At 38.4% G+C, this 23,471-nt stretch overlaps 1 protein-coding gene across 1 annotated transcript in view; it reads right to left on the bottom strand.

The window, feature by feature from the left end:
* ATRX (ATRX chromatin remodeler) overlaps positions 1 to 16,889 on the bottom strand; it is a 783,199-nt gene extending 766,310 nt beyond the window's left edge. The window contains exon 1 of the mRNA XM_053714433.1: positions 16,591 to 16,889. Within this exon, the coding sequence (XP_053570408.1) occupies positions 16,591 to 16,610 (20 nt within the window). The 5' untranslated portion in view covers positions 16,611 to 16,889. The remainder of the gene's footprint in view (positions 1 to 16,590) is intronic.
* Between the last annotated feature and the right edge of the window lie 6,582 nt (positions 16,890 to 23,471).

Genomic DNA, 23,471 nt, shown 5'->3' on the forward strand with positions numbered 1-23,471 from the left:
GTGTATATATATATATATATATATATATATATATATATATATATATATATATATATATATATATATATATAAAATTTATTTTTGTGTATGTTGCTTATACTGCTTCATTTGTTAATCATACCACTGTCCACAGATAGAATGTCCAAGAAAACATGACAATGTTGTGTGTCATAAGACCTAACAACTGGCTAGTGGCTACTATTTAATCACATCACAGGCAGAAAATTAAAAAAACTATTTTGTGGTTTGTATTTTTATGCTCCGAGTGTATTTGACATTGAGAAACATGTACATTAAGATTCTGTAGTGTTAAATAAACTTTAGAATGCAAAATGAAGGTGTTAGTCATTCATAAGAAAATCGCAATTAAATCGCAGTTTTTTTTCAAACTTTTTTTGCCCATATCGCCCAGCCCTAATAAATAAAAAAAATTATATATACATACATACACACTCTGCAATATAACCAATTTATGTTGTGCCCCGTTTTCCTGTAATTACATTCTAAAACTGTGAGCTTTTCAATTCCTGTTAGAAATGGAAATGCAGGACACTGTTCTATTCCACACAGTCATTGACTTGTTTTATTTATAACTGACCCTAATTGGCCACAGCAGATAAAAAGGAATATAAAAATAATATAAAAGTAATATAAAAGGAATATAAACCCACTTTTTATTTTAAGATTCAGATAGAGAATACAATTAACAACTTTCTGATTTACTTCTATTATCATATTTGAAAAAGGGGATAGGAAACTTTTTTTTTTTTAAAAACTACAGGTAGCCCTCAGTTTACGCCGGGGTTAGGTTCCAGAAGGAATGGTTGTAATTCGAAACCGTTGTAAAATGAAACCCAGTTTATAATGTAAGTCAATGGGAAGTGAGGGAGATAGGTTCCAGGCACCTCTCAAAATTGTCATAAGTAACACCTAATACATTATTTTTAAAGCTTTGAAATTAAGACTTTAAATGCTAGACAGCATTAAAAACCTAATAAAATAATCACACAACACAGAATATATAATTAAACCAAGTTAAATGAACAAAAACATTTGCTTAACAGCATTATAAACCTAATAAAATATTCACACAACACAGACTTCACTTGCATTTTTCTACAAACAGTTCTTTCTATGCATTCCAATTTGGACTGAGTTATAGACAGGAAGATCTTGTTCCATTGAAATCTGCTTGATAGCTCAGGTCTGGTTAAACTGATTAATTTCAGCTTGCTTTGCTGCAACACAAGAGGACAGCTCCACCTACTGGCTATTTTAATAAATGCACTGCTTCTCAATGCTTTTCAATAGCATTCACATGACTGAAAAAAAGGTTGTTATTCTGAAACTGTAAATTGAACCGTTGTAAAACGAGGGCCACCTGTATATAAAAATTTCTATATATGAAAAAGGTATTTTTTAAATGTTTGTATTTTCTTGTAATTGTAAAAAAAAAATTATAAGTGTCAACCCCATTATATTACTCGATATATGCCCCTATAACGATGTTCTACCTATGTAGAATCATGGTGGCCAGCCTGCGCATTAAAACTATTTGCTTGCTAACACTTGAGCAAATTCAGCCCCCACATTCTTCTGTAGCACGTCATAATCCAAGCACTGGATGCAGGGTAGAAACATGGATCATGACATTGATGATGGAGGTACATTGAGAGTGGATATTGAAGGAAGGAGCGGCATTGGAAGAAGATAAGTATGCAAAGTGCCTTTAGACGAAGTAGAGTAGTAATTAAAAAGTAAAAACTTGAGACAAAACAAGCAATGTAAGCTATATGTAGGCACAAACTACCCAATCTGCACATTCGCAAAGTAAAAACAGATGTCGGCTGAGCGTCTATACAAATACTGTGCATATGAATAACTTGCAAAACAAGTGTGCTTGCGATGTAGAAATGAAATACATCACATGAATATTTTAAATTGGCACAGCAGCTTCGCCATTGGAAAGGGTGCTCTAGCGATTCAGCATAGACTCTGCCTCTTTTGGTGGGCAGTTGTTACCACTCATTTCATTCAATTTTTAAGTTATAATAAAAAGGTATATAGTAGCTTTGTTTTAATCTCTCTCTAATTCTAATGGTATCATTTGTTGAGGGAGTAAAAAAAAAATGCACTACAGAAAGCTAGCAGAACACGAGTGAGCCAATGACAAGAGTAGTATATTGCTGCTTTTGAGCCTACGATGTTACATATACTAAGTTATAAACATACCCCTTACGTTTATTTCTCCCCCTGCTGCCCCTTCTTGTTTTTTTCTTTTTGGATTTGTGCCTGTGCGCAATTCGTTTTTTGACATATTATCTAGCGCTTCTGAAGGGGTATCTAATGCTGACATGCCAGCTGTATCTACCAATTCATCATGCTCAGAGGTGTCAACGTCATACTCAGTTAATGCAAATTGCACTTTTTTACTGTTTTTCTTGGGCAATGTATCCATTCTATTTTTGTGAAACTGACTCGTATGGCGCTGACTCCACCCCCCACTCTGCCATTTGTAAACTTTATTAAACTCATAATCTCTTTTGTCCCTTGAAAATTTTTGCTTTTTAAAGTCCCATAGTTCTTTTGTAAATCTTGCCATGTTTTTTTCAAATTTCTTATCATAAGATTTAAATTCCTTATCTGTCTGGAACCCTTGTAAATCCATTTGCACAACTATAGTGTATAGTGAGTCATTTTCACTTGTACAATCCGGATTTACCACACTAGCGTCTTCACCTGTAATGCCCAGAAGTACTTTTGTTTGCTGTGGTTCAAGTGTACGCCTTTGACGGGGGCGTGTCTTCCTGGGCTCCGGGCGCTACAGGTTGGATCTTACTGAACAGTGCCATCGCTGAAGAGAACGCTGCTCCTGAACACGGACCCCAGCTTTTAGTAAGCGCCACCTTTATTCCTACACATCAGTACAGCCTGTGGATCCCTTGACCGCGACCCATACCTAGGGAGCTTGGCATTCTGACGAGATGCCATGAGATCCAAATCCGGCCAGCTGGAAAACACCTCCGGATGAAGCTCCCACTCCCCTGGATGAAAGGTCTGCCTTCTCAGAATATCCACTTCCCAATTGTCCATCCCTGGAACGTGGATCACAGACAGACAGCAGTTGTGGGACTCCGCTCACTGAAAAATCTTGGCTACCTGTCATGGCCAAGGAACTCAGAGTTCCTCCCTGATGATTGATGTAAGCCACAGACGTTATGTTGTCCAGCTGAAACCTGATAAACTGGGCTGACGCTAACTGAGGCCAGAAGAGCATTGAAGATTGCCCTGAGCTCTAGGGTATTTATGGGAAGAACCGACTCCTCCCTGAGCTCTAGGATGTTTATGGGAAGAACCGACTCCTCCCGAGACCATAGCCCCTGAGCCCCAGACTGCTCCCCATACCAGCAGGCTGGCATCCGTGGTCACAATCACCCAGGTAGGCCTGCGGAAACTGGTTCCCTGGGAGAGATGTCCCTGAGACAACCACCACGGAAGACATTCTCTTGCCGCCTGATCCAGAACTATTAATGGAGACAAGTTCACATAATCCCCGTTCCATTGACTAAGCATGCATAACTGCAGTGGCCTGAGATGGAACCGAGCAAACGGTATGATGTCCATAGCCGACACCATCAGACCAATTACCTCCATACACCGAGCCATTGACGGCCGAGGGGGGGGGGGGGTTCTGAAGGAGACATGAATTGAAGATATTTGTCTTTCTGGCCCCTGTCAGAAATATCTTCATTGATAATCTATTATGGTTCGAAAGAACACTACCATTGTAGCTAGAACCAAGGAACTTTTTCCCCAAATTCACCTTCCATCCGTGAGAACGTAGAAAAGATAACATCCCGTGTGGGAGTTTGCTTGTTGAAAAAATGGCACCTGAACGTCATCCAGATAAGGCGCCACAGCAACCCCCCGCAAACAGAGCACCGCCAACAATTCTCCCAGGACCTTCAAGAAAGTCCTGGGAGCTGTTGCAAGACCAAATGGAAGAGCCACAAACTGAAAGTGACTGTCTAGAAACGCAAACCTCAGAAACTTGTGATGGTCCCTGTGGATGGGAATATGCAGATACGCATCCTTCAAAACTACTGTTGACATGAACTGGCCCTCTTGAACCAGAGGAAGAATGTTACAAATAGTATCCATCTTGAAAGACGAAACTCTGAGGAACTGGTTTACACTCTTGAAATCTATAATTGGTCTTAAAGTTCCCTCCTTTTTGGGAACCACAAACAGATTGGAGTAGAATCCCAGACCCTGCTCCTGGATTGGAACTGGAACTATCACTTACAGGTCGGAAAGATCCTGAACACAACGTAAGAACGCATCTCTCTTTATCTGGTTTACAGATAATCTTGAGAGAGAAGGAACCTGCCCATGGGAGGAAAGGTCTTGAACTCTAATTTTTATCCGTGGGACACTATGTCCACTGCCCAGGGATCTGGGACATCACGATCCCAAGCAAAAAAAGAAAGTCTGCCCCCCACAAGATCCATTCCCGGATCAGGGGCATCAGGGGACACTTCATGCTGACTGAGTCAGTAACAGGCTTCTTAGATTGCTTCCCCTTGCTCCAAGACTGACTGGACTTACAGGAGGACTTGGACTGTTACTGCTTGGAAGAGGAGGGGGGAGGGCTTACCAGCTTAACCCGGCCTAAACAAAGTCTTTCCCCTTGTAAGGAATCGACAAAAGCTTAGACTTGGAGGACACATCTGCAGACCAGAACTTCAACCATAAGACCCTGCGGGCCAGAACAGCAAAGCCAGAAATCTATGCTCCCAACTTGATGACCTGCAAGGAAGCATCCGTAATAAAGGAGTTAGCCAACTTAAGAGTCTTGATCCTATCCTGGATCTCTTCAAGAGGAGTATCTGTCTGAATAGAATCAGACAATGCATCAAACCAATATGCTGCTGCACTAGCGACGGTAGCAAGACACACTGCAGGCTGCCATTGCAACCCCTGGCGAACACACATTTTAAGCAACGCTTCCAACTTCTTATCCATAGGATATTTAAAGGAACAGCTATTCTCTATGGGAATAGTGGTTCTCTTAGCCAAAGTGGAAATCGCTCCCTCCACCTTGGGAACCGTCTTCCAAGACTCCCTAATAGAATCAGCTATTGGAAACTTCTTAAAAATTGGAGAAGGGGAAATTGGAATCCCAGGCTTCCAACTCCCGTGCAATAATCTCTGTAGCACGGTGTGGATTGTGGAACAGGAAACACCTCCACTGCAGAAGGTACGTCAAAGTACTTGTTCAGCTTACTAGATTTCTTAGGAGTGACGACAGTAGTGTCAGAGTCATCCAAAGTAGCCAAAACCTCCTCGAGCAACAAACAGAGGTGCTCGAGTTTAAACCTGAAGGATATAACTTCAGCATCAGAGGAAGGAATTATACTGTCTGAGATTTCCCCCTCAGACGCTTAAGTATCCTCCCCCTCAGACCTTTGGGAAGAAACATTCAACAGCCACACCGGATTCAGAAACCTTCCTCACTGAATCCCTAACACTTCCTCTTACGCTTCCCCTGTAGCATGGGAAAAGCCAACAGAGCTTTGTCCTGCAAGGTAACCCCAACCGGAGAAATAGAAGGAACACAGGGCACTGCATGAGTAGACACTAAAGTTTGGGACGTTTGAGGAGAAAGCTGCGGCATATTTTGAACAGGAGACCCCTGAACAGCATAAGCCTTAGCTAATGATGGCTCAGATTAAACAAAAAGTCTATCCCTATAATGTAATGTTCTATCAATACATGATGAACAAAAAGGGATTGGAGGTTCCACATTAGAATCAAAGCATAACCTACATGTACCATCTTGCAAGGCCTCTTGATCCGTCTTTACCCAAAATAAATCAAACTGGCTTCCAAAGTTTGAAAAATAAACGTTACTGTCACTTTAAATATTAAAAATAAAAAAAATAAAACCTTTTCTGCTATTATTCCGTTTTACTTAAAACAAAATACCGCCAAACTACCGCACCCTATAACCTTAAGGCAGCCTCCTCACTTCAACACACCCTGCTGAGATGCCTACCTGACTAACAATCCAGACCCAGGAACAAATAGGGCAAATCGGCTACAGAGCGTCCCAAGCTAGAAACGCTGCAAGCAACCTCCGATCAGATCAGAACCTAATCGCCGCCTCAGAAACCCGCCCCTCCTATTCGTGGGCATTCCTAACAGACCGGCTGCCATTATCGTATCCAAAATGCCTAGCTACAGAAAACACGCAGCAAAACACAGCTGCAAATAAAACAGAGCCTCTCCTCTAACAGTGCCCCAAACACTGCCAAATAAAATCCCAATACACACATAGGATTTGCGGTCCCAACATGAAAACAGGCACTAATCCGACTATCAATCTGCCCGCAGCAGGGCAGCTCCCAAGGTATTAGAAGGTATCCTCCCCCCATAGACCTGTGGAACACAAAGGAAAGACTGACTAAACCTAATCAGGCTTTCAGGATAGAGCAGCAACCATATTTGGAAGGCACAGTGAGAATTAAACCCCACCAGTTTCCAAGTGCTTAAAAGCCACCACAGCTCTACTGAAGAGATTGACGTGGACTACAGATAGACCCTAGGAAAAAACAGAACTTACTCTGCTTTAGAAAATAAACTCTTGATTGAAGAATCTTCAGACACCTAAAAGTTTACCACCTCCTTGCAACAGGCAAAGAGAATGACTGTGGTTTGTGGGTAGGGAAGTTATATTTAACAGCTTTGCTGTGGTGCTCTTTGCCTCCTCCTGCTGGCCAGGAGTGATATTCCCAACAGTAATTATGATGATCCATGTCATTAGAAAGAAATAGATTTTTGGTTTCATATCCTTTAAACAAGAGATTTCAACACTTTGCCTATTTATTCCTGTGTCTGCCATCTAGTATAAATTTAATTGTTTAATTTATTAGTGGGTAATATAGAACAGGGCTCAACAAATACATCATATGTTTGCATGTTTCCTGGGAAACAGGAGATAGTTACAGAAAACAAAAAAAGATATTACACTAAATGCATAAATATATTATATAGCAACAAAAAAATGTTGCAACATTTTTGAGATGGCTCCTAGTGGGAGAAAAATTGTCAAGCCGTGGCAGATCCAGTGCAGAAGAGAACATCCACCACACTCCTTAGATACAACTTTAGTATTATTAATTATTAAGTTAACAACACACACCTTTGATAAAAGTTTTCCTTTAAAAGAGACATTAAACTGCTGGGTACAACTACAGTAGCATGATAACGATAACTACTTACCATACACTATTGTATTTCCTCCTGTACCTGTAGCTCTCTTTAAAGCGGTTCTGTTATTTTAACTAATTACAGAACCTAGCTGCTAAAGCTCAGCATTTTACACTTGGGCATCGCCATCTTGTAGCATGCATAGTTGCATTATCTGACAGAAGCAGTGCACTCTCACAGATTTGGGATGTTACTGCTTTTTGACATCTGTACCTTGCATTTCAGATTAGCTTACATAAAAGAGCGGAAGTATTACATTTTTTGCAGTTTAAAAGTTACATAAATATAAGCTCCAAGATGGTGGCACACAGTGTTAATCAGCAGAGCTTTACTAACAGTTGATTGTAAGAGGGTTAAAATAAGATAACTGAAGACAGTTTCAGACAGAGGCAGAAAAATCAGTGGTCAGTAAAATCAGCTGAGTGGAGCACCCGCTTAAAAAGGTCCTAGAGAAGATACTTTCATTATCAAATTTTGCAGTCTTTTTATAAGCACACTTTCTGAGGCATCAACTCCTACTGAGCATGTGCAAAAGTTCACAGGGTTTAAGTATGCTATACTGATGGCTGTCACATGATACAGGGGACAGCAAATGGGGGAAAAAATTACATCAGTCTTTTTTTCTTTCTTTTTTTAAATCTACTGCTTATTTGAAATTCAGAGTGTTATTAAGTGGTCTTATTTATGCAATCAATTCTACTGTATTTAAATGATCCTTGAACTAAGGACCAAACAGTAGGCCAGTGCAATTGTCAGTTAAAGAGAAATTAAGCACCAAAAAAAGTATTTTGTGATTCAAATAGCATACCATTTTTAATATTTTTCCAATTTACTTCAACAATCAAATTTGCTTTATTCACATAATATTATCTGGAGTACTACATTGCAGGAAATAGGGCTGCAATCTCTCTCTCTTAGAATGGATAACATTCTTGCAAAACTGCTGCCATATAGTGCTCCAGAAACAGGCCGGCTCCTATGCTAACGCCCTTGCCTTTTTAACAAAAGGATAGCAAAAGAAAAGAAAAAAAATGAAAGTAAATTAGAAAGTTGTTTAAAACTTGCATGCTTTATCTGAATCATGAAATAAAAAATGGTTTTCATAAAAATTTAATGTGAAAAGCAATAGTTTGGAAAGCATTTGAATATTACTCTGCCGACCATATTGCCTTTTTAGCTGCCACTGCCATGGACTGGTTACTGGAATAGGCATACTAAAACCACTATTTTTTTTTTTACAGTGTGTCTTTAAACGGCTATTATCTCCTACTCTTAATTAGCAATAGTTATGAATTAACCTTTATAGTAATCAAAAGCATTAAAAAGGGACATAAAACCCATATTGCTTTCATGATTTAGAAAGAGCATGCAATTCTAAACAACTTTCAAATTTACTTATTTAAAGTGATAAAACGCTAGGATTTACCATTAGAACAAAGGGGAGTAACTTGTGCAAATAAAATCACAAAGGTTTTTTTAATTTTGCCTAAATCTAGTATACAAATGAATATGTTAATAAGCTAAAATTCAATGTTTTTGCACAAATCATCATTAAGTCAATTTATGTTAAATTATGCAATTAATGTGTGCTTTGGATAGCAAAAACATTTATAAAGCAGTGTTGTCCTCAGAAATGTTTGCAAGCCGGGTGTCATTACAAAGTATCCAGGTGGGGGTAGTGTAATATTTTCTATTACTACAGCATTTAATGCTATCTAAAGCAATTAATTGCATAATTTAATATATTTAAGGATTTGAGCAACATTTAAAAAGCTTATTTTTTGCCTAAAATTTTAGGCGGGTAGTCAGTAAAATCAGTCGGGTGGCGCACCCATTAAAAAAAGGCCTGTGGAGAACATTGTAAAGGAAATATTGCTAAGTATTATACTACTCCGTCTCCCACCCAATAGGCAAAATTTTCTGTGGATAACACTAGTAATCAGATAATACACAATGTAGGATAGCAGAATATTTAGCCATAATATCTGTAGTAAAAAATGTGAGCTGTTTGAGCAATATTTACAATATAAAATATACTGAATACATTCAGGACAAAGATTCATATCAAGTATTTTAACTGCATAAGGCATAACTGCATTTGAGGCAGACAACATGGGATCAGAAACACAATACAAAAAGCACCATTAAAAAGTCTAGTAACAGGGCTATACTTAAACAACACTCAATGTTTAAAATTTAGCTCTAGACCTCAATATCTTTCTCTTTATTGTTATTCCTAAATTACAATCACAGCTACACTATAAACTCCTCCAGTTAGTACTCAATAGCACCAAACAATTCCTAGGTTCTGGAAGCAAGTGGAAATACCTATGCTGCAGATGTGGCGATCACAAGTCAATGTAAATATTTCTGGAAAAAGGTTTCTATTTTTCCATTAATAAACTAGACTCCTGTTATGACAATGTTTCTATTAGAAGCACATCAATGCTGCCTAAAAAATCTATATATCAGTCTGGACAAACACATCCCTAGAGTCTGTCCCCAAATATGTCATTGAGAATCTATGGGTAGATTACCAATATTTAAAGTGAAGGTAAACTTTGGTGAATGAAAGTTTTTTTAAAAATACTATTAAAAAAAACAGGGGCACTTTCATTCATCAAAGTTTACAAAGCAGCTGTTTTGTTTAAAAAAAAAAAAAAAAAAAAAAAAAAAAAAAACTTTTTTCTTTTCACTGCTACTGCAGCTTCCCCCACCTAGAGATCCTCTATTCACACGTCAGCAATGACTAATCCAGCTTCCTCCAATCACAGCATGGCCTCAAGCAATGATTACCCTGGGGGGAAAGCTGTAATTGGAGGAAGCAGGATTAGTCATTGTCGACGTGTGAATAGAGGATCTCTAGGTGGGTGAAGCTGCTGTAGAAGTGAAGAAAAAAAAAAAAAGTAATTTTTTTACCAAAACGGCTGCTTTGTAAACTTTGATGAATGAAAGTGCCCCTGTTTTTAATAGTATATTTAAAGTTTACCTTCACTTTAAAAGGGACAGTCAAGTCAAACTTTCATGATTCAGGTAGTATATGCAATTTTAAACACCTTTCTAATTTACTTTTATCAAATTTGCTTTGTTCTCTTGGTATTCTTTTTTAAAAAGCTAAACCTAGGTAGCCTCAAAACAGATTTCTAAACAGTTGAAGTTCGCCTTCTCATTGCATTTTGACAGTTTTTCACAGCTAGACAGTGCTAGTCCACGTGTGTCAGACATACTCACTTCCATGAAGTTATTTATGAGTCAGCACTGATTGGTTAAAGTGCAAGTCCATCAAAAGAACTGAGATAAGGGGGCAGTCTGCAGAGGCTTAGATACAAGGTAATCAGTGGTAAAAAGTGTATTAATGGGGCACTCAAATCAAAAACTTTCATGAATCAGATGGAGCATGCCATTTTAAACAAGTTTCCAATTTACTTCCATTAAAGGGACATGAAACACAAACTTTTACTTCCATTTAATGAGAGAGAGAGAGAGAGAGAGAGAGAGAGAGAGAGAGAGAGAGAGAGAGAGAGAGAGAGAGAGAGAGAGAGAGAGAGAGAGAGAGAGAGAGAGAGAGAGAGAGAGAGAGAGAGAGAGAGAGAGAGAGAGAGAGAGAGAGAGAGAGAGAGAGAGAGAGAGAGAGAGAGAGAGAGAGAGAGAGAGAGAGAGAGAGAGAGAGAGAGAGAGAGAGAGAGAGAGAGAGAGAGAGAGAGAGAGAGAGAGAGAGAGAGAGAGAGAGAGAGAGAGAGAGAGAGAGAGAGAGAGAATATATTGGCTCACCCAGTTAGAAACCAGATAATAGAAGTAAATTAGAAAGTTGTTTAAAATTGTATGTTTTCTATCTGAATCATGAAAGAAATTTGGGGTTTCCTGTCCCTTTAACAAATTTTGCATTTTTTTTTCTAATATTTACACTGAGTCACATGCTTCTGCTTAGCATATGAAAGAATATACAGAATATATGTATATGTATTTGTGATTGGTTGATGGCTGTCACATGAAACAGGAGTGGAAATAGACAAACTGAAATTTGTCAGTAAAAAAAAAAAAAAAAAAAAAAATCTAATGTTAATTATGTAAATCTACTGTATTTACTGGTCCTTTAATATAACCGTGTTGATAATGCAAAACTGGGGAATTACTTAAAGGCATTAGCTATGTTTTAAACAAAAATGTTTAGGAAGACAGTACTTTTAACTGGTTTCACACTATACTTTAATCAACATACGTGTGTGTGTTGCTCAGCGTGTTTGTGTATATAATTAACATAATATATATCTCTCTCTCTTTAGTAGTCAATACTATTAAAAAAAAAAAAAGAATATGCACATATACTTATCTAAAAATCCAGTATAAATCCTAAAAAAAAAAAAAAAAACTACTTACTTTTAGCACTGTAGATGAGGTTAGGCTGTGACATACATTGAAAGGGGCTGGAGAAGTAGGAAATGCAAACACTACCCCCCCCCCCCCGCTTATGAAAATAAAAAAAAAAAACATTGCAAACATGAATCTGTATATTGCAGTCTACAACCGATACTGTGGGGCTTAAAAGGGACAGTCAAGTAAAAAAATAATTAAAAATCATGATTCAGATAGGGCATGTAATTTTAAACAGCTTTCCAATTTACTTTTATTACCAATTTTGCTTTGTTCTCTTGGTATTCTTAGTTGAAAGCTAAACCTAGGAGGTTCTTTTGCTCATTTCTTAGACCTTGAAGGCCGCCTCTAATCTGAAAGTATTTTGACAGTGTTCACCACTAGAGGGTGTTCATGTGTTTCATATACATAACATTGAGCTTAGGCACGTGAAGCTCCTAGGAGTCAGAACTGATTGGCTAAAAATGCAAGTCTGTCAAAAGACCTGAAATAAGGGGGCAGTTTGCAGAGGCATAGATACAAGGTATTTACAGAGGTAAAAAGTGTTAACTGACAGTAGTGGAATGCTGTTTCTTCAGCAAAGGATAACAAGATAATGAAGCAAATTTGATAATAGAAATAAATTGGAAAGTTATTTAAAAGTGTACAATCTATCCAAATCATGAAAGTTTTGGGGTTTCCTGTCCTTTTAGTTAGGAGTCTGAAAATCAGCAAAATGTTTTTAAAAAAAAATAAGCAAAACACATGGTTACAAAACCCTTCCAGGTGGGCTATATAAATTGATCTACAATGTTCCTTTAAAGGGACACTCAGGTTAAATCAAATTTTCAGGATTCAGATACAGAATGTAATTTTAAACAACTTTCAAATTTACTTCCATTAAAAAAAAATGTGCAGTCTTTTATATTTACAATATTTGAGTCACCAGATCCTACTGAGCATGTGCAAGAATTCACAGACTATATGTATATGCATTTGTGATTGGCTGATAGCTATCACATGGTACAAGGGGAGTGGAAATATACATAACTTTGAAATTTGTTATAAAAAAAAAAATCTACTACTCATTTGAAGTTCAGACTAAGTGTTATTTCATTGTCTTGTTATCTTGCATTTGTTGATTATGCAAATCTAATGTGTTGACTGGTCCTTTAAGAAGAGAGAGGGGGTGAATACAATGGAGGAATGTATGCTACGTATAAATCACGATTATGTATTGTTTCTTTTTGAAAATGTCAATAAAGATCAACATAAAATCTAGAAACAGATCAATTAAATTACTAAGGCCATGAAAAAAACAAAATTTGCCATTCTTAAAAGGGCTACTAAATACAGTAGAATTACTTCATTGACAAGTGCATAATAAACGTCGTAATAACTAAGAAGCAGATTTTTTTTATTAGTTATTCCCCCCCCCCCATTTGTTGCCCCCCTGTATCATGCGACGCCATCAGCTAATCGCTGACTAGTATACGTATACCCTGTGAACATGATCAGTAGGAATTTGCAAAATATGTTAATAGAAGTAAATTAGTATGTTAAAACTGCATGCTCTGATTCAGGAAGGTTTAATTTAGACTTTAGTTTCCCTTTTAATGGGACAGTCTTAAACTAGGCATCTGATATTTCTATTGAGTGGGCGGAGGGATCTCTACAGTGAAAAGAAAAAAAACAAGCCCTAAAATTGCATACTGGCAGAGTCTGCCAGTACCTAAGATGGTGGAGACCAGTGAGGGGTGATGGAGAAGAGAGCCGTCTGTGAGGGTAATTTCTACACTACAGCTAAAATTAAACCTTACAAGCTACCTTATTAACCCTGTGACTGCCAGAAATATTTGAAGTGTGGTTTGCGACTGCAATTAGAGGCCTTCAAATTACAATGGCAAAGCAAAGCATGTCTGCTATTTCTTAACAAAAATGATCCCAGATAAACTTTTAAATTTTGTATTAGGAATGCACAAGTTGTGTAAATAATAAAGGTAAGAAATCCAAACTTATCACTTTTTTTTTATATCTCATTTGGCGGCAAAACATTTTCATGTAATAAGCCAAAATAAGCCCAGATCAGAAATCTTAAGATTAAAACTATAAATAGTTTTGGTAAATTTTGGTAAAGTAGTTGGTAAATTTATTTATAAAAAAATGGCTATTTCTGTTTAAATGGAGTGATAGCAAAAATGCTAAAAATTCTCATGTACTTTGACAAGTTTTTCTCTGCAACTCCCAGTACTAAAGCAGTTAAAATTATGAACAATGCATATAGCAATGATTTCTATTATTTATATGCCACTGTGTGGTGCTCTCTTTATTTTATTAACAACTTTATATCCCTTTAAGTATACTGTGCAAATCCAATTCTCAGTGTGGTGGTGTACTTCTACAACAATAAATCTGGCTCTGAAATTATTTGTTAGGTCACAAAGTGCACAAATGCACATATCTAATACACACAAACACGTGACCCAAAACCTTATTTTTTACAATACATTTGCAAATACGCACTGTCTATAAGGCACAAAAGCCAAAATAAAACATGGAAACTACAGAGGCTTTCCTGGCTATGAAAGGAGGGCAGTAACAGCCACATCCCTCGCCATTTCATGCATTACTGAGCATTGCTACCATGCATCAGTGATGTGTTTCGCTCATCTCTACAAATGCTGAGCTTAGATCAACTAACTTCAACCTTAACAGGTAAGCAAAAAACCCTGCTGTTTGTGAAAAATAGTCAAACTCAACGATCAGCCACCTCCACATGTTAAAGCTTTAGGAGCATCCAACTCGCAATTCAGGGGCTATGATAAATGCCATAGGGGGGGGGGGAAAAAGATAGAAGTATAATGGAAAGTTGTTAAAAAGTGTATGCGCTATCTTTAAAGGGACAGTCAAGACTTTAAAAAAAAAAAAAAAAACTCATGTTTCCAATAGGGCATGTAATTATAAACAAATTTACAATTTACCTTTATCACCAAATTGTATTTGTTCTCTTGATATTCTTAGTTGAAAGCTAAACCTAGGAAAACTCATATGATCATTTCTAAGCCCTCGAAAGGCGGCCTCTTGTCACGCTTTTTTATTTGCTTTTCACAACAGGGGAGAGCTAGTTCATGTAGGCCATATAGATAACGTGATCACGCTTGTGGCAGACACTGCACTAATTGGCTAAAATGAAAGTCAATAGATAATAAATAAAATTACATGTGATCAGGGGGATGTCAGAAGATGCTTAGCTATAAGTTAATCACAGAGGTAAAAAGTGTATTATAACTGTTGGTTATGCAAAACTGGGGAATGGGTAATAAAGGGATTATGTATCTTTCGTTAAAAGAAAAAAAATAATCTGTTGACTGTCCCTTTAATCATGAAAAAAAAATTGGGGTTTCATGTCCCTTTAAAGTGATGGTAAGTTTGAATTTTCCTGTAAGCAGTGTTAAAACAAGTGTTAATAAGTATGAAGTTCATCAATTATTTTACGAATATAATGCCTACAACAGATTTTATTTATAAACTTACTAACAAATAGATCCATGCTCCAATAGCCCCAGGCTAAAGTGACTTTTTAATTAGGTTTTCTTGATCAGCCAATGAAAATGCTTGCCATACAGCATTAATACAAGCAATGACTGCCTCCGTGTGCGCACAGCAGGAAATACAAGGGGTGCGGAGGAGGTGGTAACCAGTAAGGATGGAATATCATTTTTACAAATATAGGATTAACAAATAAAAAGAAATAAACTAACCAGTTTTATTAAATAGTTTATTTAGCATCCACTGATGTGTTCCAAATACCTTACATTTTTATCATAAGGGATCAAATTGTGTGTATGTGCCTTAGGTTTAACACCACCACTATAAAATATACAAAATAATGGGGTACAGTAAAGTTATCAATTTGGTAGATTGTGTGTGTATATATATATACACACATATATATACATATATATATATATATACACACACACACATATATACATATATACGGTATATATACACACACAATCTACCAAATTGATAACTTTACTGTACCCCATTATTTTGTATATTTTATAGTGGTGGTGTTAAACAGATAAAAAAAAAAACAGATCAACAATGTATAAAATGTGTATTAAATTAAAAGCATCATGGAAAAAATATACATCCACATAGCAAAAGCAGATTTTATTGTTTTGAGAACAAGCTAAGGAAATGTGTATGCCAAAAAAATTCCTGTAAAATTACAAATACCTGCATTTAGAATTCATGATTTGCACCGTGTGTGTCTGTGTTGGGGGTGCCAACCACCCACGCATCATTTTTATTCTTTAACCAAGGCCCTTCACTATGCTATATCCCACTCAACAAGCATTTGTGTGTTTTTGTATTGTGTATATTTTGTAACTCTACAAACAATAACAAAATAGTGTACTTCGTGTACATACAAACACACCCTCCACACAGAATAGCCATAAATCAATGATATATAACTAAAACACACACTAATGTAAATACTCCCCACACAACAACAAAAAATTAGGGGGGGAAGCAGACGAGAGAAAAAAAAACTGTTTGTGGGTAAACTGGACCAGTGTTTACATAAAATGTATATTAAAATAAATAAAATAAGACTTGTATTTCTCATAGCACCAACTAAACTTTACACCTCTGTAAATCATTTTACCTCCATGTGGAGAACATGCAATTACTATCAATGCAACAATTACATTAAAAAAAGCTGGTATGTTTTAAGACATTTTATGACATCGCCGTATAAGAGTCAATTGCATTTTAATGGTAGATTTGTGAGGTCATTTCTTATGTTAGCGTATTTTGTGAAATTCCGGTGACTTCTTACCGGGAAAACAAAAAGACACGGCTGACATGCTTGTCTCACTAATCATGTAAATAGCATTTATTTAATCGCAATAACCATTCCCGCCTGGGCAAAAGCAATCAGGCTTTGGGGCCTACCTCATGGGCTCCGATGTCATCTCTCTCAGAGGCCCCAACCCGCCGTACGGTCTCTCTCACCGGCTACCGGCCATTCCCTGTGTATCCTGCATATAGGAAGATGGTGAGAAAGAGGAGATAGATGAAAGATAAATAGGCGGTATCGAAACCCGTATCTCCGCTCTATACTTCATATATATCGCTACACTATCTCAGATCTCTCCCTCTCATCACCCAGCCTGATCCTTGCTAGCCAGATTGCACTCCCCCGCCTCCCTAACACCACATCTACATTAGTCGGCGAAGTACAAGAAACAAAGCAGTTACCGCCATCTTGTGAAGGGAAAGGGGGGTGAAGAGACGCATTAAATTGGCGCTTCCTTCCTCCTCTGTTGACTCGATCTCATTGGACAATGGCGAAATTTGGAATTGTTTGGGATTGGTCTATTAGGCGATACTGGAGGGTTGTTTCTATGGATAGTGATGTAAGAATCTAACCGATTTTGGATTGGTCAGACAGAAGCCACATCTTCCCTTTGTTACTTCTCAATAGACGTTTTGCTATTTTTTTTCTATGGTGTCGTCTGGTTCCTAAACTGCTACAGGACCTGGGATCAGGATGTCACCATAGTCAGATGACTGCAGTAGTCACATGGTTTAGAAAGCTGCACAAATCAGCGGGGCGGCAGACTGAGATATAGGTCTCTGTTATATCTTGTGCTTGGTAGTACTAACTACTAGCCAAGCCTAGTATTTGGATCAAGACGAGAATGAATTGTGATCTGGAGATATGGTTTTAAAATAAGGTATATTATGCTGGGATTTGCATAATCTATTATCATTATACTTTATTTATAAAGTATGAACATATTCTGCAGCGCTGTCCATGGGTAAAATTTATTTAAATAAAACCATGATTAAAGTGAAAGTAAATCCTGGCGTTTACTATTGAAACAAATAAAGGGCACTTTCATTCATTAAGTATAGGATACTTCATGTAGAAAGCTCCTTTATTTGATTCAACCGATCGCCACTAAAAAAAATGTGGCTAAGAGGTGACGTTTTCACCTCTTAGCCAGTTGGCTTGGCGCCCAAGGGAGCCGGATTTACCGCACGGCTTTTGGCTAAGAGGTGAAAACGTCACCTCTTAGCCAAAACATTTTTTAGCCATTAGCTGCTGTAGGAGCTAAGAGCGGCGATCGGTTGAATCAAATAAAGGAGTTTTCTACATGAAGTATCTTATACTTCTTGAATGAAAGTGCCCTTTATTTGTTTCAATAGTAAAACGCTAGGATTTACTTTCACTTTAAAAAAACTTGTAAGAGACAAGACAACATTTGTTCTAAAATAGGTCTATAGAGTTGGTGGCTTAGAATATTTAACTTTTATCCATTTATTTAGAGGAGAGAGAGCAGTGTAGCATACCCCCAATACCACAACATATCATTAATGCGACCACTCGCCTCATAGGCGCACTGTGGGAAGGATTCCAGCAAAGATGCCGATTAACTGCTGCTTCTTCCACCACCTCCTTTCAATCTCTGTGGCTCACTCTGCTGCTCCTAGTCTTTGATCCTACTTTATGACGTCCCGGTCACATGACCGCCATGTAGGTCGGTCCTGGCTCAATGATACGGATTCGGGTATCCAAAGCTGGAATGCTGGTGTAAAAGTAATTTGCAAAAAAGAATATAATTCCAGTCGATGATCCAGTAAAAATATTTTTTTAATCATTTTAAATTGAAAGCTGCATAGTCCATAAAAGGATTAATACAGAGGTAGCAGCAGTACAAGTCTGACGTGTTTCAGCTGCTCCCAGCCATAGTCATAGATCTGGGAGAAGTTCTATGAGTACGGCTGGGAGCAGCTTAAATGCGTTAGTCCTGTACTGCCGCAACCTTTGTTTTATCCTTTTATGGACTATGCTGCTTTTAATTTGAACGATAAAAAGTTGGTATACTGGATTATCGTCTGGCATTATATTCTTTGCAGTTTATTAGAACAGAGACACATACTTGGCTCATCTCTTTTTTTGTTATTGGCAGCTTTTTAATCCTTTCCTGTCAGGGTTAAAGTGTCTTCATCGGAACAACTGTTCTGATGTAGACAAATTGAAATCACGCGATCATGCACACAATCGCGAGATTTAAATTATTGGATTGGGTCTGGGGGGCGTCCCTATAACCCTAGGAATGCCCTCCAAACCGCGATCAAATCCAGGAAGCGCAGAAGACTCAGGACAGCGGTTGGCTATGACGTTCTATTCCGTCATAACGGCTCTAAAGCCCAGTGTAATTATGACGGAAAAGAACGGCATAACGGCGTTAAAAGGTTAAAGGAACAATAATAAAATAGAGAAGTTGATAGAAAATGAAATAACAGTATAAGGCTAAACATAAAGTAGCCAATGTTATTACACAGCTGAGCGGTGCACAGTAAATCGTCCAATTAGCTTTCTCATAATGACCATATACTCCTGAAAGCTTCCTCTTTCCTTTATGCTCCTATAGGGCCGGTGTTCTGTCGGATTATGCTAACATATTGTTTACAGCAACCCCTCGTTCAGTGACAAAATAATCCTATTGGATTCTATGACCCGTCTGTTGCATGCGCACTTCAGCTCAGTGAGTCTACTATCTGCAGCCTTCTTCCTATCAGATTCTGTGACCCATCTGTCGCTTGCGCACTTTGTGGTTGCAAAATCTGATGACAACTGTTCTGTCGGATTTTGAAACCAATGATGTTTGCGCTCTGGAATGCGATGATGTAACTGAGCTCATGCGTAAAACATCTGGTTGCACATTTCAAAGGGTTGTAGAATCCGACAGAACACCGGCTCTGTAATGGGTCCATACAGCACATAGGCCGATTATGGTTGCTTTAAAGGAACATGAAATCCAAATTTTTCTTTTATGATTCAGAGCATACAATTTAAAATAAAAAGTTTTCAATTTGGAGCACAATCAAAAGTCAAATTTTGTCACTACTCTGCTACCACTCCACATTCCCCATAGCTATATCTTGCTGGGTAACCCCGTCTGGGTTATCGCCAGCCTATTGCTTTTTGTGAAGGGCTCACCATCAGCTCTAACCCCCGGCAGTGTCATAACGACGGTGGCCATGTGGATGGCCATATCCTACCGCAGCACGCAATATACACGGAAGCTGCCTCAGGAGACCAACTTGTGCGATCCTGACCCACGATACGGTTCCAGGAGTTATACCTGCTACGGCGCTACATGAGTGCTTACTCAGCAGCATACACAGCAAGAGGGTCCCTAGATCTTGGGCGGCAGCCGGATTTTACAGAGGCCTCAGAAGCGACTCCCCTGTTCACATCACAAAGGATCAGAGCCTATAAATAGAAGGCATTAGACACATTACTTCTGGACTCACATGCCCATGTGCCTTTGTTGCATCAAGCACTGACCCTGCAATATCTGCAGTTTCTTTTGGCTCCACCTTATATCTACAACTATACCAAGGGACTCTGTGGACCTGTGTTACCACCTTGTGGCGCATAACTTTTATTATACATTTTAACAGGGCTACATCCCTGGATACTCACATAAAGAGAAGAAAATAGTTCAGAATAGCTTGCTGGGCTGAACAACTAACTCAAAGTGCTAAACCCCTTTTATCCTACTCATGAGAGTCGACAAATATTTTTCAAAGCTATCACCAAGCCAACCTGACAAAATGAGTAACACATCCAAAATGGCTGACAAAAAATCCCGTCATATGGTCGAGATACATGTTGATAACCCTCCACAACATGACTAATCTATGGCACACTCAGGAGACCACTCTGCCCTTATGCAGGACTTACAACCTTTTTTCTACCAAAAATTGACTCACTTCAAGCAGGTGTAGTCACCCTAACTAGCGAGGTGAGACAATTCTCCATGCGCCTAAATGCCGTGGAGTCTCGCATTTCAGAGGCAGAAGATAGACAAGCTAGTATGGACATTTCGCTTAAGAAAGTGTTAAAGCAGAATCAATATCTATTTGACAGTTTTGAAGACCTGGAAAACGGGAGCCGCCACAATAATCTGCATATTGTGGGAGTACCTGAAGCAATAAAGGGTAAAGCACTGATGGACTTTAGAAGAGAAAAAGAAAAGGGCGCCTCCGCGCCTCCTAGTGTAGCCAATCAATGGTATGATGTAGTGATATTTATAAAAAATATACTCACAATATAAGAAGGCATAGATAATGCCTAGGAATACGGTCTGAGAACTTGCAGTGTCCCAGCAAACTGTGCACCGAGACGGGCTGCTCCTTCCAGAATCAATGCGGGATTCCGAAATCTATGATGGAAAGGATAGAAGGGCGACTCCTAGTGCAAATTAGTGTGGTGTTCTTAACCTGTGTAACCACCCTGAAGCATGGTGCAAATGACACAAACTGGACTATTATAGTGGCCCAGTACACATAACCATTGGTCTCCCTTGTGTGTTGGCTCCAAGATATCTTTGGTATGCAAAAGTGGCAATCGTTTCAAAGAGACTCCAAAAAGTGCTTAGTTAAATAAAAAGATTTTTTATATTTAAAAGTACAAAAATACAGTACAATGGTTAAAAACAATAGTACTATTAGCGACGCGTTTCTCTGCGTCTCCCGCGCCGTTTCTTCAGGCATGTAATACTGTCAGCACTCTGAATCATATAAAAAAAAGTACTGTTGTTTTTAACCATTGTACTGTATTTTTTCAACTTTTAAATATAAAAAATCTTTTTATTTAACTAAGCACTTTTTGGAGTCTCTTTGAAACGATTACCACTTTTGCATACCAAAGATATCTTGGAGCCAACACACCTGGGAGACCAATGGTTATGTGCACTGGGCCACTATAATAGTCCAGTTTGTGTTATTTGCACCATTGGGTGCTTTTCTAAACGTGAGTACCCTTATGCTTCAGGGTGGTTACACGGGTTAAGAATACCTCACTGATTTGCACTAGGAGTCGCCCTTCTATCCTTTCCATCACTGATGGACTTTGTTGCCTCTACCTTCCCCAAGCTGCTGGGCATTGCCCCAGATCAACTTCCAATAGACGTGGAAAGAGCTCCCAGGGTGGGCCCAGACAACCCACCAGAAATGCGAAATAGACCACGGCAAGTGATCTTCAAATGTCTTAACTTTCAAGAAAAGGTAACACTGCTCAGAGCTTACAGAGCGAGGAAAGAAATCAAGTTTGAGGACCACCGACTTTTAATGTTTCAGGACTATTCAGCCGAGGTCACCAGAAAACGAAAAGATTTTGCACCGCATTGCTCCAAGCTTATGTTAGATTTCTTAGCACAAATAACCTTTAAGTTACCCTCAATATCCTGTATATATTGTATTTTTGTACTTATACTTGATGGTCTTCTTTTTTTTTTTTTTTTAAAGATTTTATTTATTACACAGAATATTACAATAACATGAATAACATGTACAACAAAACAATAAAAAATAAAAAAGGAAAGACAGAAAAAAAAAACTTTCCATCGTTTTTCATATCCAGGGACATAGTCCGAAGAAAGTAACATTTATACATAAAAACAAACCAAATACATCTTCTGTGTTCATTATTTTACCACTTTTTAAATGCAAAATTGGACCTACTCTCTGCTTACATATACCAATAATCTCTTGGGACATAAAGAGAGAGAAAAAAAAAATCCCCCCTGCCCCTTCTCTGTCCCCCCCCAGCGGTGTCTCTCTCCCCAACCCCCTCCCCTGAAGACCCCGTTTTAGCTATCCCATAGTCTTTTACCGACCTACCCTGCTCCGCTGTTGGGGTAAGATATTTTTTAATATAAGTAAAATACACTCAGGGGAATTTTGAATTGGTGATATAAAATAGATTTGTGCCACTGGTGGCCATTCCCTGATTATCTTTAACCAATTAGAGAAGAAGCCGTTCAGTCTGTTTTTCGTACAGATCTTACAAATCTTAAAATAGCTCCATTGTCATTCATTCATGCAGGCCCATTTATCAAGCTCCGTACGGAGCTTGAAGGGCCGTGTTTCTGGCGAGTCTTCAGACTCGCCAGAAACACAAGTTATGAAGCAGCGGTCTAAAGACCGCTGCTCCATAACCCTGTCCGCCTGCTCTGAACAGGCGGACAGGAATCGCCGGACATCAACCCGATCGAATACGATCGGGTTGATTGACAGCTCCCTGCTGGCGGCCGATTGGCCGCGAGTCAGCAGGGGGGCGGCGGTGCACCAGCAGCTCTTGTGAGCAGCTGGTGCAATGTTAAATGCGGAGAGCGTATTGCTCTCCGCATTTAGCGAGGTCTTGCGGACCTGATCCGCAGTGTCGGATCAGGTCCGCAAGCCCTTTGATAAATGGGCCTGTTGGTATTTATAAAATCTTTTAAACTTAGGGGACTTATGGATTTCCAATACTTAAATATAATGTTACTCGCTACCATTATTGCCGTGTTTATAAGTAATTTATCTGCTTTTAAGGCCACTTCATTACAGAAAGAAAAATAAATAAATAAATACATTAACTGCCGCTAGAAAAAAATCTGGCCTGTGGATACTTATAGGGCCAATGACTAATTTTCCCCCAGAATTGTCTAATCTTTGAGCAGTGCCACAGCCAATGTACAATGTCCGCTTTTTCAGCCCTGCATCCCCTGGAGACCCCATTTTGGCTGTCCCTTAATCTTTTACCGTCTTACGCTACTCCACTGTTGGGGTAAGATGTTTTTTAATATAAGTAAAATAAACTCAGGGGAGTTTTGAATTGGTGATATGAATTGGATTTGTGCCGCTAGTGGCCATTCCCTAAATATCTTTAGCCATTTAGAGAAGAAGCCTTTCAGTCTATTTTCCGTACAGAACTTAATATTAAATAGCTCCATTGTCATTTGTGTCTTCATGGTGTTTATAAATTCTTTTAA

Source organism: Bombina bombina, chromosome 1, assembly GCF_027579735.1.
Source record: "Bombina bombina isolate aBomBom1 chromosome 1, aBomBom1.pri, whole genome shotgun sequence".
In the NCBI taxonomy this organism is placed as follows: domain Eukaryota; kingdom Metazoa; phylum Chordata; class Amphibia; order Anura; family Bombinatoridae; genus Bombina; species Bombina bombina.